Source organism: Hyla sarda, chromosome 9, assembly GCF_029499605.1.
Source record: "Hyla sarda isolate aHylSar1 chromosome 9, aHylSar1.hap1, whole genome shotgun sequence".
Classification (NCBI taxonomy): domain Eukaryota; kingdom Metazoa; phylum Chordata; class Amphibia; order Anura; family Hylidae; genus Hyla; species Hyla sarda.
The window spans coordinates 160,123,373-160,142,123 of NC_079197.1; the positions used below are offsets into that span (position 1 = coordinate 160,123,373).

The 18,751-nt window shown below is 45.9% G+C and overlaps 1 protein-coding gene across 3 annotated transcripts in view; it reads right to left on the bottom strand.

Annotated features, from left to right (window-relative positions):
* Positions 1 to 2,044: 2,044 nt before the first annotated feature.
* LOC130291726 (adenosine deaminase domain-containing protein 2-like) overlaps positions 2,045 to 18,751 on the bottom strand; it is a 45,762-nt gene continuing 29,055 nt past the window's right edge. Inside the window, exons 4-10 of one of the 3 annotated variants that reach the window (XM_056540879.1) lie at positions 17,923 to 18,070; positions 16,136 to 16,300; positions 12,997 to 13,205; positions 12,506 to 12,740; positions 5,310 to 5,433; positions 2,599 to 2,665; positions 2,045 to 2,451 (exon numbers count right to left, since the gene is read on the bottom strand). In XM_056540879.1, the coding sequence (XP_056396854.1) occupies positions 2,432 to 2,451; positions 2,599 to 2,665; positions 5,310 to 5,433; positions 12,506 to 12,740; positions 12,997 to 13,205; positions 16,136 to 16,300; positions 17,923 to 18,070 (968 nt within the window). In that variant the 3' untranslated portion in view covers positions 2,045 to 2,431. Of the gene's footprint in view, positions 2,666 to 5,309; positions 5,434 to 12,505; positions 12,741 to 12,996; positions 13,206 to 16,135; positions 16,301 to 17,922; positions 18,071 to 18,751 lie in introns of all 3 variants that reach the window. The other 2 variants (XM_056540878.1, XM_056540877.1) reach the window with 2 other exon arrangements.

Here is an 18,751-nt window from a genome sequence, read left to right on the forward strand (position 1 = left end):
TACGCTGTTCACTGTACGGGATCATTAACAATATATTTTGATATATCGGACATTTACGCACTCGGCGATACCAAATAGGTTTATTAAAAACTTTTTTTTTACGCTTTTTGGGGGTAAAATGGGAAAAACAGACACATTTTCTTTTTTATTGGGGGAGGGGATTTTTCACTTTTTTTTTACTTTTTATTTTTAAATTTTTCAACTTTTTTTTGACACTTTTTATGTCCCCATAGGGGACTATCTATAGCAATCATTTGATTGCTAATACTGCTCAGTGCTATGTATGGGGCATAGCCCTGATCAGTATTATCGGTCATCTTCGGCTCTGGTCTGCTCGATCTCACACCAGAGCGGGTGACATCGGGAGACGGATGGAGGCAGGTGATGGGACCTCCCCCCCCCCCCGCTTATACAGGGAACTAACACTAAGTGCCGTGGTCAAACAAACTATAAATCCAAAGAGCAAGCACAATCAGCAATAATATAGAACAGTGTTTCCCAACTAGGGTGCCTCCAGCTGTTGCTAAACTATTTCTCCTAGCATGCCCGGAGATGTAGTTTTGCAACAGCTGGAGGCACCCTGGTTGGGAAACACCGATATAGAAAAATACAAGTACCGTATTTTTCGCCGTATAAGACGCACTTTTTCTTCCCCAAAAAAAAGTCGGTGCGTCTTATACGGCGAATATACCCCTATCGCGGCGGTCCCTGCGGCCATCAACGGCCGGGACCCGCGGCTAATACAGGACAACACCGATCGCGGTGATGCCCTGTATTAACCCTTCAGACGCGGAGATCAAAGCTGACCGCCACATCTGAAGGGAAAGTGACACTAACCCGGCTGTTCAGGACCGTCGCGATTTCACCGCGGCGGTCCCGAATAGCCCGACTGAATAGCCGAGTTGGTGCTTACAGGACACCGGGGGGGACCTTACCTGCCTCCTCTGTGTCTTCTCCGTTCAGGGATCCCCTGTATGGCCGGCGCTCTCCTTCCTCGTCATCATGTCGTCGTGTACGTGCGTCGGCGTGCGTAACGACGTGATGGCGGCGACGAAGAGCGAGGATACCCGGCCGGCAGCAGAGACGTTCCGGAGCGACGGGGACACGGCGACAGCGATGGAGCGACATTCAGGGCAGTGGTGACGGGTCCGGAGCGGCAGGGACACATGAGTATTACCTCCTATGCAGTGGTCTTCAATCTGCGGACCTCCAGATGTTGCAAAACTACAACTGCCAGCATGCCTGGACAGCCAACGGCTGTCCGGGCATGCTGGGAGTTGTAGTTTTGCAACATCTGGAGGTCCGCAGGTTGAAGACCACTATTGGGTTCAAAATCTTTATTTTTTATTTTGCACCTAAAAATTGGGTGCGTCTTATACGCCGGTGCGTCCTATAGGGCGAAAAATACAGGGTAACACTTTTTCGAACAAAAACAAAAAAAAAACACAATAATGGCACCACAGTAAACACATGAATAAATGTACAGGGAGGGTAGATAACCATAGTATGGTACAGATAATGATAAAGTGTGATTAAATAAATATGAATATAAACAGATGAAATTCTCAGGAACATATGGAATAAAGTGCCAAAAGTTTAAATAGATTCCACACGATGTGTGATAAAGCCCTTGAGTGAAAGACCTTCCCCCCCCTGGCAAAGCCCTTGAGTGAAATGTAGTTTGGGATATGTATGTTCTAGTGGTCGGTAGTGGACATGTTTACATGCTTTGTGTGTTATCTGTTTGCACTTTATTTCCTTGATCACATGTTCCTGAGCATTTCATCTGTTTCCTTGCATATTATTTGATTATAACTTGCATTTCCTTATTTTTATCTGTGCCGCACCATGCTAGCCTGCTTTGTTCACAGCCTTTTTGGCTGTGAACAAAGCAGGCTGGCAGCTCTGAGTGTTTAGGACTCCAGCATGAGTCAGAAATGCTTGCTGACAGGACTGATCGGGAAAAATACAATAGAAAGAAGCATATTTTTCATTAACATGCTATTGGAAAGTTATTCAACATTCATTCATCTAAAGTATATCAAAAGTTTCTTTGATGAGAGGTACCCTTTAAGATTTTTTAATAGAATTAATTTACAAATCTGTTTAACTTTCTGGCACCAGTTAATAAAAAAAAAAATTTCCCACCAGAATACCCCTTTAAATTTTTTTTTTTAATTACAGCTGTGCTGCCCTCCTCTCTGCACTGCAGGGACACATATCGATTGGAGAGGACACGATCACGGCCTTCAACAAATGCCACAGAGCTTGTAGAGATGATACCTGGGGCGATGTACTAGTCTTATGCTGTCAGGAACACACAAGGGGCGAATGACCATCGCTGTTTATTTGCAGTCCAAAATATCAGAATCGTGGGAAAAAAAGAGAAATCTAATGTCAACTGGCAACAATAACAAAAGCTTCTCCCTTTTCAGTCGGGGTGACTATAGGCTACAAAGAAAAAAAAACATCAAATGTAAAGTGATTACTGTAGTGATCAATGAAGCTCCCACTGCAACTGTGCACAAGGCTCTCCGCCCGGCCCCTGCCCTGTTGAGGCTTTGAATCTCCCCACACACAGTTTCCGGGGCCACATACCATGACCATAGGCATTAAGCTGAGAATAAAGCAGGGTCTTGACACGCTGGTATTGGTCTGAGGAAGCCTGGTGGTTGGGAAGAGAATAGTCTGGTTACATTTCGGCACATCTAAAAACACTGATAAGGAGAGGATTCTCAGCCTTTGAACGGAAATATCCTTATTTAGATCCAAAGACAGCAAGCAGAGACACCATTAAAGGGGTACTCCACTGCCTCAGCGTTCGGAGCATTTTGTTCCGATTGCTGAGTGCGGGCACAAGGGCTTATGTCGTCACGGCCACGCCCCCTTAATGCAAGTCTATGGGAGGGGGCATCCTGCCCCCTCCCATAGACTTGCATTGAGGAGGCGTAGTGTAACGTCAGGAAGGGCCGTGACGTCCCAAGCCCACAAAATGTTCCGAACGCTGAGGCAGTGGAGTACCCCTTTAATGTGGTAAGGAACTTGAAAAAGGCACTGTATACTAAAATGTTACAGAGCTTTTTGTTGAACATTGATTAAAGAAAATCTGTCCTCAGTGTCACCCACACTTACCTGCTAATACAGGCTGGTAGTGCGGGCGACACGGATGACAGATTCCCTTTAAAGGAGAACTCCAGACCATAAAAATTGTCCCCCATAGTGACGGCAGTAAAAAAAATAAAGATGTACATACCTTCCTCCGCTCACCCGGGGCCTCCGGTAACCGTCTCCGGTCTCCGCCGCGATCCACTTCCTGGTTGCCGGTGGTCGGATGAATCAGCCAATCACCAGCCACAGCGCAGTCAGACTCGGGCGGCGATAGGCTGAGCGGCAGTGTGAAAACGCTTCAGGACACAAAATTCTTCACTACACCAGCACCTGCGGCCGGGGCTGAAAACGTCACACTGCCGCTCAGCCTATCGCCAGCCGAGTCAGACTGCGCTGCGGCTGGTGATTGGCTGATTCATCCGACCACCGGCAACCAGGAAGTGGATCGCGGCGGAGACCGGAGCCGGTTACTAGAGGCCCCAGGGGAGCGGAGGAAGGTATGTACATCTTTAATTTTATTACTGCCGACACTATGGGGGACAATTTTTATGGTCTGGAGTTCTCCTTTAAGTTGCCAGGTGGACCTTTGGCCCCTTTACTTTAGAAAATACTTCTATTACCAAGAGAAAACAACACAAGAAAAACTTTTCTTACAACTGAGGCATTGTGCTGTTCCTCTGTTATTGCTCCTGGAAATCTATAATTAAGGGGGTCCTCCGGTGGAAACTTATTATTTTTTTTTTATCAACTGGTGCCAGAAAGTTAAACAGATTTGTAAATTACTTCTATTAAAAAAAATCTTAATCCTTCCAGTACTTATTATCTGCTGAAAACTACAGAGGAAATCTTTTTTTTTTGGGAACACAGAGCTCTCTGCTGACATCATGACCACAGTGCTCTCTGCTGACATCTCTGTCCATTTTAGGAACTGTCCAGAGTAAAAGAACATCCCCATAGAAAACATATGCTTCTCTGGACAGTTCCTTAAATGGACGGAGATGTCAGCAGAGAGCACTGTGATCGTGATGTCAGCAGAAAGCTCTGTGTTCCAAAAAGAAAATAATTTCCTCTGTAGTATTCAGCAGCTAATAAGTACTGGAAGGATTAAGATTTTTATAATATAAGTCATTTACAAATCTGCACATTCTGGCGCCAGTTCATAAAAAAAAAAAATTAAATTGTTTTCCACCGGAGTACCCCTTTAAGGGACTTCTAGTTAAGAACCTTTAAAGGGGTACTCCCGTGGAAAATGTTTTTTTTTTTAAATCAACTGGTGCCAGAAAGTTAAACAGATTTGTAAATTACTTCTATTAAAAAAATCTTAATCCTTCCAATACATTTTAGGGGCTGTATACTACAGAGGAAATGCTTTTCTTTTTGGATTTCTCTGATGTCACAACCACAGTGCTCTCTGCTGACCTCTGTTGTCCATTTTAGGAACTGTCCAGAGCAGCATATGTTTGCTATGGGGATTTTCTCCTGCTCTGGACAGTTCCATAAATGGACAGCAGAGGTCAGAAGAGAAATCCAAAAAGAAAAGCATTTTCTCTGTAGTATACAGCCCCTAAGTACAGGAAGGATCAAGATTTTTTAATAGAAGTAATTTACAAATCTGTTTAATTTTCTGGCACCAGTTGATTTAAAAAAAAAAAAAAAAAAAAAAAAAGCTTTCCACAAACCCAACAAATTGAATCCCTCTAGAAATGTATAGTTCCAGTGAGGATTTTGTGTAATTCAAGAACTAACCACTAGATGGCATTACCATAAAACAGTGTTTCCCAACCAGTGTGCCTCTAGCTGTTGCAAAACTACAACTCCCAGCATGCCCGGACAGCCTTTGTATCTCAACGGCTGTCCGGGCATGCTGGGAGTAGTAGTTTTGGAACAGCTGGAGGCACCCCTAGGCGCGGCGGGGGGAGCGGTGGCGGTGATGTCTCAGGACCCCCGGACAGGTAGGGGGAGAGAAGTGGGTGGCGGCGGCGGTCTATGGCACCGCAAAAGCCACTGCAGTGCATTGATTTAAAGCGCCCGCTTTAAATCAATGACCTGCAGCGGTGTCGCGGGGGGATAAATAGCCGATAAATTATACCGGAATATCGGTATAAGTTATCGGCTATCAGCCCTAACCTCCACCGATTATCGGTATCGGCCCTAAAAAAACGATATCGGTCGATCCCTAGTATGGACACAGACCTACTTACCTTAATTTGGAAATAGGAGTCTTCTACCTGTAGTTTCCCTAGGGACTTCTGGATATTCATGTAGTACATAAGCATGGCTGCTTTGCACAGTCGGCTGTCAGGAGAAGGAGGTGGACCTAAGTGGCTGCAAATGTAAGAATTGAAACATAAATTTATTATAGTGCCTAAATATGTTAAATGTTATTGATTTGGGAGTATCTCCTGCGCGTCCTATGAAAGGTGACAGGACACAAGGCAGTAATATAGAAGTAGCCAAAGGCAACATTATAACAGAGGGGCAAGGAAGGAGACACCAGTAGGGAATCTGGGAAATAGGGCTGCGACTAACTATTATATTTATAATCGATTAGTTGGCCGATAGTTTTTCCAATTAATGAGAGAAAAAAATGTTTTTGTGCATGATCTGTATTTTTTTAAATTGGCTACAATTTGGCATATTGGTATATATACTTTTCTCGGTTGGTACCATTAGGGGACGCAGAAACCGTGGGTATATCTTGCTGCCACTAGGAGGCGGACACTAGGCATGCAAAAGAAAGTCGGCCCCTCCTGGCAGGGTATACCCGCCTACTGACCCTGAGCTGATCAGTTTTAGCTTAGTGTCAGTAGGAGGCAGGCTGGAGCTCTCCTGACCTGGTCTTTTTTATTTCTATAGCTAGGGCCTGTTTTAGATTCTTTTCTCCTTTTTATTTTCTTTTTTTTTTTTTCCAGGTGGGAGGTCAGAAGCATGGCGCTACCTGTTCCCCCATATGCGGCTAAGGGGCACGGGGCATAAAGTATGCACCGTTAACCCCTTCCCGCCAACGGCCAGCACCTGGGGTTGCACCTTGGGTCCAGGTCCCCCTATCCTCCCTGCTCGTCCCGCTGTCTCAGTCAGGTGACTAAAGCTGGCTGAAGACTTCTTAGGTAAGTATGGCAAGGTAAGTAAGTATACAGGATGAGTATATCTATCCTCCCCAACTCTCCACTTTTCCACCACCGCTATCTTTCTAGTATGCCTGGGACCTTACTGGGGAGCCCCTCTTCTCTTTGGGTTTCCCCTGGGGGTGGGTGTAATTTTCGTCCATATTCTTTATTGGGGGTACTGTGTATACAGGTGAGGTGTGTTTTTGCAGTGCTGGGGATAAAGAGATTGCGGGGCAGTTTCCCTCCCCCTCTCGGCCCTGCTTACTTGCGGGCAGCATTTTCCCTATAAGGTATGTGCGGCCGGCGTCTTTTTTTCTTACTTTTTATTTTCGCTGGCGCATGGCAGGTGTGCGGGGCACACTGATTAACCCCTTAAAGACCAAGCCCATTTTAACCTTAAGGACCAGGCCAATTTTATTTTTGCATTTTCGTTTTTTCCTCCTCGCCTTCAAAAATCCATAACTCTTTTAGATTTCCATCTACAGACCCATATAAGGGCTTGTTTTCTTGCGTGACCAATTCTACTTTGTAATGAAACCTCTAATTTTACCATAAAATGTACGGCGAACCCCCAAATTTGTATTTTTTTTTTTTAGGGAGGAAATTTTAATGAAAACCACAATTTTGCACATTTTGCAGGGTTTTGTTTTCACACTGTACACTTTACGGTAAAAATGAGATGTGTTCTTTATTCTGTGGGTCAATACGATTAAAATGATACCCATGGCTAGATACTTTTATATTTTTGTACCGCTTAAAAAAATCTCAAACTTTTTGTACAAAATCAGTAAACTAAAATTGCCCTATTTTGACCACCTATAACATTTCATTTTTCCGTATATAGGGCGATATGATGGCTCATTTTTTGCGCCATCATCTGTACTTTTTTATCGATACCACATTTGCATATATAAAACTTTTAGATAATTTTTTATTAATTTTTTTGGAATAAAATGTGCATTTTTGGACTTAATTTTTTACGTTAACGCGATTCACCGTACGGGGTTATTAACATTATATTTTGATAGTTCGGACATATACGCATGCGGCGATACCAAATATTTTTATAAAAGAATATATTTTTTACGCTTTTTGGGGGTAAAATGGGGAAAAACTGACAATTTCATTTTTATTGGGGGAGGAGATTTTTCACTTTTTATTTTTACTTATTTAATTTTTATTTTTTATTTTTTTTACACTTTTTATGTCCCCACAGGGGACTATCTATAGCAATCATTTGATTGCTAATACTGCTCAGTGCTATGCATAGGAAATAGAACTGCTCAGTATTATCTGGTCTGCTCGATCTCCGACCAGAGCAGTAGACCCCGGGAGACGTCCGGAGCCAGGTGAGGGGACCTCCGGCCGCCATGCTGGATGATCGGATCGCCACGGCAGTGCTGCGGGCGATCAGATCATCCATTTAAAGTACTGCACTGCCGCAGATGCCGTGATCTGTATTGATCACGGCATCTGAGGGGTTAATGGCGGATATCCGTGCGATCGCGGATGTCGGCCATAATGGACGGATCCCCGGCTGCTGGGGGTGGGGGCACAGAACTTGGGTGAGATTGCGCCATTTTATTTTTGCTGACTACTCAATAGTATCTATGTCCGACCCCAGACCCGAACCCCCCAAAAACAGACGACCGTGGCCCTAATATGCTTGTTTGGGCTGCAAGACGGCCCAGTGGCTCCACTGAATCCACCTGTTCCGCCTGCTCCTCCAAGCGCGCTATTCCGTCTGTTTCTGTATCTCAAGATGTTTCCCTGGAACGCGTGGGTTCCACCCCCCCCCCCCCCCCGAGTGGGTTTCTTTCCTTACCCAGTTGATTTCCGAACTGGCTCGGGTCTCCAAATCAGTGGCTTCTGCCTTGGCGCGGTCTTCCCTGCATACTTCTCCCAGGGAGTCTCATTCAGTATCTCCTGACCCCTATTCCAACGCGCTCGCAAGCGCTCTAAGGTGATTGCCTCTGGCTCTTCTCCAGAGTCGCGTACTCTGGATAGACACTCTTCCCGTAGGTCTCGCTCCTCTTCCTCAGCTCACCGGCAGCGTCCCCTCTCCAGGGGCCATTCTCCAGGTAATCGGCCCAGGTCTCTGATTCCTCGTTCCTTGTCTCACACAGGTCAGTCTAAGGCTACCTCCGCAGGTTCCCACTCTCCAGGGGAAGTAGCGGATGACGGGTCGGAATCCACCTCGGATCATGAGGACCACACTGCAGTGTCTGAAATGGTGGACGGAATGATGTCAGCCATCAGGGACACTTTTCATCTGGAGGACCCAAGAACTTTGGATCATGATCCAGAAGTTTCTTTTAGCCGCTCTCGGCATTCTCCTAAGGCTTTCAGTTCTGATGCGGAATTTGACACCTTGTTGGATGTGGCTTGGAAGCATCCGGACAAACGATTTCAGGGAACCAAGAAGATTTAAGCTCAGATTCCCTTTCCTCCGGATCTGGTTTGCAAGTGGACAGTGCCGCCTGCAGTTGATCCTCCAGTCTCTTGTATGTCCAAATCTACTACTCTGTCTCTAGCTGATGCAGCCTCACCTAAGGATCCTGGGGACAAAAAGATCGAGAACTTGGCGAAATTTACCTTTGAAGTGGCAGGTTTGTCCCTGCTTCCCACTGTGGGTGGCCAAGGCTGTTTCGGTTTGGGCTTTCCAACTACGGCAGGGCATCCTGTCGGGAGCTCCCCGGGAGGACTTGGAGGATATTGCTTGCCAGCTCTCTCAGGCAGGTGATTTTCCCTTTTCATCAGTCTTGGAGTCTGCTCGTTGCACGGCTTTTGCTTCAGGTAATTTGGTTGCCTTGCCATCCATGTGGATGAAGGCATGGGATGCAGATGCTGCTTCGAAGAAATCTCTTAACAGAGTTACCTTTCTCCAGTTCCTGGCTCTTTGGGAAGCGGCTAGATGAAATTATTTCCGAAGCTAAATGGGGTAAGAGTTCTCTGTTGCCACAGAACAAGGCTCACCACTCCGATCCCCGTCAGAAGGCGGCTTTCCTTTCGCCCTTTGCATCGGGTCACCCTCCCAAGCAGGCACACTCCCAATCTCGGAATGCCCCTTCGTTCAAGGCACGTCCTTCCTGGAAGCCAGACAACCGTTCTGGCGGTTTCGCAGCCAAGTCTGGTACCCATAATGCTTCCTCTTCCTGAAGGGGCAACTCCCACCCATGTCTTCTGTCTCTTTTCTGGGACAATTGGCTGGCTCAGGTTCAGGACTCTTGGGTAAGGGACGTCCTTTCAGATGGTTATCGGATAGAATTTGCTTCTATCCCCAGGGATCGTTTCTTCCGATCCCACCCTCCTCGATTCCCTTCTTTGGCCGCGGCCTTTCAGGACGCTTTAAGAACATTCCTCACTAAGGGAGGGATTGTGCCAGTCCCACCAGGGGAGCGTTTTTCAGGGTTCTACTCGAACCTATTCGTCATCCCCAAGAAGGAGGACTCTGTCTGTCTCATTCTGGACCTCAAGTTACTCAAACGCCATTTGCGGCTCCGTCACTTTCGCATGGAATCCCTCCGCTCCGTGGTGGCTTCCATGGACCAGGGGGAGTTTCTTTCGTCGGTGGACATCCGGTATGCCTATCTCCACATCCCTATTTTCCCTGCCCATCAGCGGTTCCTCCGCTTCACTGTCCAATTTGTGGCTCTTCCTTTTGGTCTAGCTACGGCTGCCAGGGTTTTCACCAAGGTCATGGCGGCGGTGATTGCCATTCTTCTTGGCCGGGGGATCTTGGTTCTCCCCTGCCTGGACGACCTTTTAATTAAAGCACCGTCCTGGTCCCAAAACTTGGAGAGCCTTCATCTCACAATACAGACTCTGTCCGCCTTTGGTTGGGTGATCAACCGGGAAAAGTCCCACTTGTCTCCCTCCCTATTTTTGTGTCTCCTTTTCGACACGGCAGCCGCCAGTGTTCATCTCCCGTTGGACAAGCGGCCTTCCCTGCAACAGGGCGTTCGTCGCCTATGGCGCCCCTCTCTGATCCCCATTAGTTTCTGCATGGAGGTACTGGGCCGGATGGTGGCGGCAATGGTGGTGGTCTCCTTCACCCAGTTTCGTTATTGCCCCCTTCAGCTGGCCATATTCACCAGGTGGAACAAATCATTGTCATCTCTGGACCGGCGGATTCTTCTGTGGTGGCTTCACTCACTCCTCCTTCTCCAGGGGTGGTCCTTCCTTCTCCTCCACTGGAAGGTCATCACAACCGATGCAAGTCTCCAGGGCGTGTGTGTTTTGGTACCTGACGGTCCAGGGACGCTGGTCTCCTCTAGAGGCTCGCCTTCCCATCAATCTTCTAGAGCTCCGGGCCATCTTTCTTTGCCTTCTCCACTGGGAGATCCTCCTACAGGATCGGCCGGTCGGTGTTCAATCGGACAACGCCACAGCTGTGGCACATATCAATCGCCAGGGCGGCACACGCAGTCGCTCGCTGATGGAGGAGTTCTCCAAGATTCTGATCTGGACCGAGACTCGAGTTCCCGCTCTCTCCACATTCCGGGTGTAGAGAACTGGGAAGCGGACTTTCTCAGCCGCTCTTCGGCAGATCCGGGGGAGTGGTCTCTCCATCCGAAGGTGTTTGCACAGATCTGCGATTTCTGGGGGACCCCGGACGTGGATCTCTTTGCATCTCGCCACAACAGGCAGGTTCCCCACTTTGTCGCGAAGTCACAAGACCCTCTGGCTCTGGACACACTGGTCATTCCGTGGTCGTCCTTCCGTCTCCCTTACCTCCTTCCGCCTCTCCCTCTCCTGCCCAGGGTTCTGCAGTAACTCAAGGCAGAGGGCGTTCCCGGCATTCTGGTGGCTCCAGACTGGCCCAGGAGCCGACGTACCACTGTGTCTTCCACTTTGCCCCGTTCTGCTCTCCCAGGGTCCTCTCTGTCACCCCAGTTTACTGTCACTGCATATGACGGCGTGGCGGTTAAAACCGCGGTTTTGAGAGCTCGGGGGTTTTCGTCCAGGATGATTCGCACCATGCTTCGGGCACGGAAGCCTTCCTCCGCTAGGATTTAGCACCGCACTTGGAAGGCTTATTTCCGGTGGTGCGAGGCTCAGTCCATCGCCCCGCTCGTGTTTTCCTTTCCTCGCCTTCTTGCTTTTCTACAATCCGGTTTAGATCAACGTTTGACTTTCAGCTCTCTTAAAAGGTCAAGTGTCGGCTCTTTTTATTCTGGTTTGCGGCCCTACATAATCTGAAAGTTCACCTCCTCTTTTCGGCAGGGTGACTTCTTCTTCGTGATTCCAGAGGGGAGTTGCAAGGGTCTTCTGGCTTCCAAGGCTGCCATATCTGAATCATAATGTCGCAAAGGAAAGGTCCCACCTTTTCGAGTGAATGCGCATTCCGTTGGGGCTTCTTGGGCTCTCCGCAATAGGGCTTCGGCCCTGCAAGTTTGTAAGGGGGCCACCTGGTCGTCCTTGCACACTTTCACAAAATTTCACAAAGTGCACACATTCGTGTCAGCTGACGCCAGTTTGGGTCGCAAGGTGCTGCAGGCGGCAGTGGCTCAGTCCTCTGCCTGATTCTGTATTGGGTATTTTTTCACACCCCGGGAACTGCTTTGGTATGTCCCACGGTTTCAGTGTCTCCCAATGGTACCGAGAAAAGTAGATTTTTTTATGCATACCGTAAAATCTCTTTCTCGGAGAATCCATAGGGGGACACAGCATCCACCCATTGTTTGTGGTTAAGGTTCGGTTTGTTTTGTCTGAGGGGTGTTTTTTTTCGGTTTCTTTTTCTGTCTGGTACCCTCAGACACCTACTGGATTCTCATCTGTCAGCTCCCTTCTACTGCTTTGGGACTAAACTGATTAGCTCAGGGTCAGTAGGTGGGGAATATCCTGCCCGGCAGGGCCAACTTTCTTTTGTATGCCTAGTTTCAGTAAGATATACCCACGGTTTCTGTGTCCCCCAATGGATCCTCTGAGAAAGAGATTTTACGGTAAGCATAAAAAAAAAAAAAAAATCTACCTTTTGAACACTTTTTGTTCCAATTTTTTTATGGAATGGGGCGTGACCAAAAATGTTGCATTTCTGGCATTTGTTACTTTTGCGGGGTTGCATTTTGAGGTTGTTCATGCTGTGCAATAAAACTGATATGTTATCTTTATTCTATGGGCCAGTGTGATTAACGCGATACAAAAATTTTCCAGTTTTTGATTTATTACTTTTTTTTTTTTTTAATTTAAGCCTTTTTTAAATAAATACATTTTAGGAAGTTTATTTAAAATGTTGATGTGAATGTTGCCGACGATTACCAATTATCTCTATTCTGCATTATACTCACCTTTCCACCGCTTGGCCGGAATTGGCATCTACAATCTCCACTTTTTTGTCTCCCTTAGTCCAGTTGATGCTGTGAGAGGGGTGAACAGGTGGAGGCTCTTTGCTATTGAGTTCTGGTCCAATAAATAAGTATGGATGGTGTACAGCAAAGTGGGGGAACAATGCCAAGTTCAAGGGAGGTTGTAGTCGACCAATAACAGCCTGGGAGAAAGTTTCTATCTGCTGCTCTGTGGTCCCTGCATTCAGAGGGAAACACAGACATAATGGGGGAGAGTTATCAAAATCTATGTAGAGGAAAAAGTTGACTAGTTGCCCATAAGAACCATCAGATCACTGCTTTAATTTTTAAAAAGGCTTCTGAACAATAAAAGAAGCGATCTGATTGGTTGCTATGCACAACTGCACCACTTTTCCTCTACACAGGCTTCAATAAATCTCCCCCAATGACCCCAAAGTCTTCTGAAGAATAGGCCTGTGTATGCATACACTTACCTATAACAATGCTAGTTATGTAGAGAGGTGCCATAAATTGACTTAGCAAAGCTCCCTGGACCCCAAGTACACTCCATTTGAGCAGCTTGTCAGTAGCGGACATACAGCACACACGTGCAGCCAATAGACTGGGAGGACACTCGGACACTGGAAGGGTGGCGCCTTTGGCGTGAATACTCAAGTGTATACTCTTCCGTTCCATCCAAGACCTAGATGACAAAATACCACAGGAAGGTTTATCAGTATGTACTTCCAAATGGGTGATTACCCATCTACTTAAAGGGGTATTCCAGTGGAAAATTTTTTTTTTTTTAAATCAACTGGTGGAAAGTACTTATAAGCTGCGGTATACTACAGAGGAAGTTCTTTTCTTTTTGAATTTCTTTTCTGTCTGACCACAGTGCTCTCTGCTGACACCACTGTCCACGTCAGGATCTACCCAGAGCAGGAGAGGTTTGCGATGGGGATTTGTTCCTCAGTTCCTGACATGGACAGATGTGTCAGCAGAGAGCACTGTGGTCAGACAGAAGAGAAATCCAAAAAAAAAAATATAATAATTTCTCTGATAAGTACTGGAAGGATTAAGATTTTTTTTTAATAGAAGTAATTTACAAGTACCCCTTTAACTCCATTAGATCTATGCATTCAAGTTAATTAGGCCCCAAAGAGAACGGGTCCCATAAAGCAGTGTTTCCAAACCAATGTGCCTCCAGCTGTTGCAAAACTACACCTTCCAGCATGCCCGGACAGCCTACGGCTGTCCAGGCATGCTGGAAGGTGTAGTTTTACAACAGCTGGAAGAACACTGGTTGGGAAACACTGCCCAAAAGAGTGGTTAGCCATGCAGTATAGTTGTGGACAGTGTGTTTAGATCATAGCAGTGTCTAGAATAGGGATTTTTCCAAACAGGCATTACCAGTAATAATGATGCCTGTGCCTTGCCATGTACAGTTTTTTCTAAAAAATTACAGTACTGTGCACACTTTGTCAAAATGACATGCATTTCAATGGTAGCTTCTAAGTGCCTTAAACGCTTGAGAGGTACGCGTTAAAATAAGTATAAACATACCAGTTAGTAGTAAACAGATATATAGAAGGATTTTCTCCAGCACCAATGCCTCTTGATGGTAACTCATCCTATAATCAGAAATTCTTTAAAAAGAGGACAAGTGGCCAACCCCCTAAAAATGAGATTGCATTTGCATTAAAGGGGTACTCCGGTGGAAAACATTTTTTTTTTAAATCGACTGGTGCCAGAAAGTTAAAACAGATTTGTAACTGACTTCTATTAAAAAATCTTTACCCTTCCAGTACATTTTAGCAGCTGTATGCTACAGAGGAAATTCTTCTCTTTTTGAATTTATTTTTTGTCTTGTCCACAGTGCTCTCTGCTGACACCTGATGCCCGTATCAGGAACTGTCCAGAGCAGGAGAAAATCCCCATTGCAAACCTATGCTGCTCTGGACAGTTCCTGACATGGACAGAGGTGTCAGCAGAGAGCACTGTGGACAAGACAAAAAAGAAATTCAAAAAGAAAAGAATTTCCTCTGTAGCATACAGCTGCTAAAAAGTACTGGAAGGGTAAAGATTTTCTAATAAAAGTCATTTACAAATCTGTTTAGCTTTCTGGCAGCAGTTGATTAAAAAGAAAAAGGTTTTCCACTGGAGAACCCCTTTAAATATCTTAGAGTGCCCTCATCACACACCTTTTTACAGTTTCTTGATGCGTCCTTTCGTTCTTGAGATTTGAGGGTTTATAGTTTGTCTGACAATTCAGGGAATCAGTCAGATGGGGGTGAATTTAATATTAATATTGAGAGTGATGGGTGGGATTTTACAATCAGGGAATGTGTATTAGGCAGACACGCCCCTTAATGTAAATGATTCACCCCCCCCCCCCCCCTGACGGTATTATCCTGCCCATCATCTTATAGTCACTCCCATTATTAAAATGAAAGAAGTCTCATGTACAAAAAATTATTCTAAAATGCCCAGGCTGCCTGTATGTAAAAAATAAACAGGACTCACGTGCCGCTGCTCCCCTGATGTCTCCGTATCCTTTGCCGTGGTCTTCTTCCTGGCCCGGCCGTGGTCAGTGGCCGGCGATAGGCTGAGCAGCAGTGTGATGCACTGAGAATAGACGACCAATGCATTGGCTCAATGCATTACACTACCGCTCATCATATCGCCGGCTGAGGCGGAACATCTCTGCGGCCGAGGATTTGCTGATAGGCATTGTGACGTCCTGACCATGGCCGAACCTAGAAGACTGCGGTGGAGGAGCGGAGCGAGATACCGGGACATCGTGGGAGCGGAGGCAGGTGAGTCCTGTTTATTGTTTTATATGCAGGCAGCTCAGGCATTAAAGAAAAAAAAAAATAGTACGTGGGATATCTCCTTTAAGTTCACACCCATTAGACTGATTTCCTGAATTGTGAGACAAAATATTTCGGGAAGAATAAATAAGGAAACTGTACTAAGGGGTGTAATCAGGGCACCTAAAGCTATTTAAGGATAGTAAAATCTGTTTTTGGGTTGGTCACAGGTTATCATTAACCTCTTCCCGACCCTTGACGTACCTATACATCATGGGTGGGGTAAAGGAAACATGGCGTGGGCCCACGATACAGGTCTGTTCCATAACCAGCAGATGCCATTAGCTGTGCAGGCATGCTGGGAGTTCTAGGTTTGCAAGAGCTAGATGGCTACAGTTTGTTAAAAGTTTGCTGAACCTGCCAATTTCCTTGGCCGACCATCTAATATGAATGGGGGAGGGTCTCCCGACTTTTCCCCGATGGCTAGATGGCAGGGGGAAAGGAATGACTGAGCAAGATGGGTAATTTCCTTTTTAGGGACATAAATCACTGCCAGAAGTATCTGGTAGCGGCTTTCACCCTTCGCCCACACATGTATAATCAGCCGCATTGAGCATGCACGTGTATGTGAGGGTTAGAAAGGCCGTGAGCAACAGACGACTCCCAATTATCTGCAGTAAAAGAGTCCGGCAGGCCAATGCAATGATGTATCTGAGGTTGATCTTTGGATCAAAAGGCAGGATACTACCATGTGTGGCCCGTATATCATGTTGTATGTACACCCCTTTTTAGTTTTTACATTGTTAGTACAGATACCACTCACAGGCCTTTCTGTGTGGCTTCTTCTGGGATGCAGCTTAAATAGAGGTGCAGATGGATGTTCGGTTTCAGTACCAGACACTGCGTCTCCAGAGATGGACAGAATATGGACTTGTCACTGGCTCCAGGAAGCTGACTGTAGTGCAGGGCGACTTCTTTGTACAGATATCTAGGAAAAAATATATAAATGGTTTGAACTCTGACTAAACAAAAATGCTAAAGCATGCCCTCATCATCTCCTGTCTGGACTATTGCAACTTCCTTCTCTGTGGCCTTGATTTTAAAGGGGTACTCCACTGGAAAAAAATGTTTTTTTTTTTAAATCAACTGGTGCCAGAAAGTTAAACAGATATTTGTAAATTACTTTTATTTAAAAATCTTAATCCTTCCTGTACTTATTAGTTGCTGTATACTACAGAGAAAGTTCTTTTCTTTTAGAATTTCCTTTCTGTCTGACCACAGTGCTCTCTGTTGACACCTCTGTCCATGCCAGGAACTGCCCAGAGCAGGAGCAAATCCCCATAGTAAACCTCTCCTGCTCTGGACAGTCCCTGACATGGACAGAGGTGTCAGCAGAGAGCACTGTGGTCAGACAGAAAGAAAAATTCAAAAAGAAAAGAACTTCCTCTGGAGCATACAGCAGCTGATAAGTACTGGATGGATTAAGATTTTTTAAATAGAAGTAATTTACAAATCTGTTTAACTTTCTGGTACCAGTTGATTTAAAGAAAATGTTTTCCAGGGGAGTGCCCCTTTAACACGATTACTCCATACTCCTTTCCACCCTAAATTCTGTTACAAAGTTATTCATGGCTGCCCAATGATTAGCGAAATCATGTTAAATTATGAAATGGAATCTAACATCAATAGGGAAAAACAGACATGGTTGCACATCTACATCTTGCACAGAGATCCTGAGCTTCTCAGTATCTATCTATCTATCTATCTATCTATCTATCTATCTATCTATATATATATATAAAACAGGTTTTTAGTGTACGTTATGATCATAAAGTGTAAGCCCGCTAGCCATGTCACAGCCACCTGTATAAAGTGGGTCCCTAACAGAAACCCCACCTCTGCAACGCCAGTGTAAAATAGGGGAAACGGTCCAGTGCCAGAGCAGCCCCAATGCTGCCCGACCGAGCCCCCAGCTCTGGGCCGTCCCACCCCACAGACACGGCGCCACTGCAGCAATGGCCTCCGCACAGCACCAGATTAATGGAATATGTCACCTCTGTATCATACTCAGAGGTGTTAGAAAAATGTAGCTGTTTTCTATCAAAAACTGCACCGCCCCCGTCCTCAGGTTGTGTGTGGTATTACAATTCGACTCCATTCATTCAGTGGAACTGAGCTGCAATACCACACACAACCTGAGGACAAGAGTGGTGCTGTTTCTGTATGAAAGGATGTTTTTTTTTTACTAATCCTGGATTACTCATTTAAAATTAAAAGTAGATACACAAACAACAAAAAGTTTATTGCCACTTCTCTGCAGGAAACTCTATACCAGTGTTTTCCAACCAGTGTTCCTCCAGCTGTTGTAAAACTACAACTCCCAGCATGCCCGGACAGCCGTTGGCTGTCCGGGCATGCTGGGAGTTGTAGTTTTGCAACAGCTGGAGGCACCCTGGTTGGGAAACACTGCTCTATACATTGGACTATTAGGGGTCCAAACATTCAGACCCCCATAGAACAGTTTTTTTTTGTTACAATGCCAGTAGGTTATTCCAATTTCTATAACCCTGTCCCTGCAATAAAGAATATAAATTATTTTTCGACACTCACCTCAGCAGCGCCCTCCTTGCCACAACCAATGCATGGCAATCATGCACCTGAAGCCCGAGGTATTCCTGCCATCCCTGATACCAGGTAACACCGGTGCCCAGTGCCACCACCTCATAGACATCACCAACCTCTTCCTCCGCCAACACATCTGTAGATCAGATAGAAAAAAGGATACTTAGTGTTAACCCCTTAAGGACGCAGGACGTAAATGTACGTCCTGGTGAGGTGGTACTTAACGCACCAGGACGTACATTTACGTCCTGTGCATAACCGCGGGCATCTGAGCGATGCCCGTGTCATGCGCGGCTGATCCCGGCTGCAATGGCAGACGCCAGCGATCTCGCGGGCGTCCGCCATTAACCCCTCAGGTGCCGGGATCAATACAGATCCCGGCATCTGTGGCAGTGCGCGATTTGAATGAATGATTGGATTGCCCGCAGCGCTGCTGCGGGGATCCGATCATTCAGGACGTCGCACGGAGGTCCCCTCTCCTTCCGGCTCCCGGCGTCTCCTGCTCTGGTCTGTGATCGAGCAGACCAGAGCAGGAGATGACCGATAATACTGATCTGTTCTATGTCCTATACATAGAACAGATCAGTATTAGCAATCATGGTATTGCTATGAATAGTCCCCTATGGGGACTATTCAAGTGTAAAAAAAAAAATGTAAAAAAATGTAAAAGTAAAAAAAAAGTGAAAAATCCCCTCCCCCAATAAAAAAGTAAAACGTCCGTTTTTTCCTATTTTACCCCCAAAAAGCGTAAAAAATAAATTTTATAGACATATTTGGTATCGCCGCGTGCGTAAATGTTTGAAATATTAAAATAAAA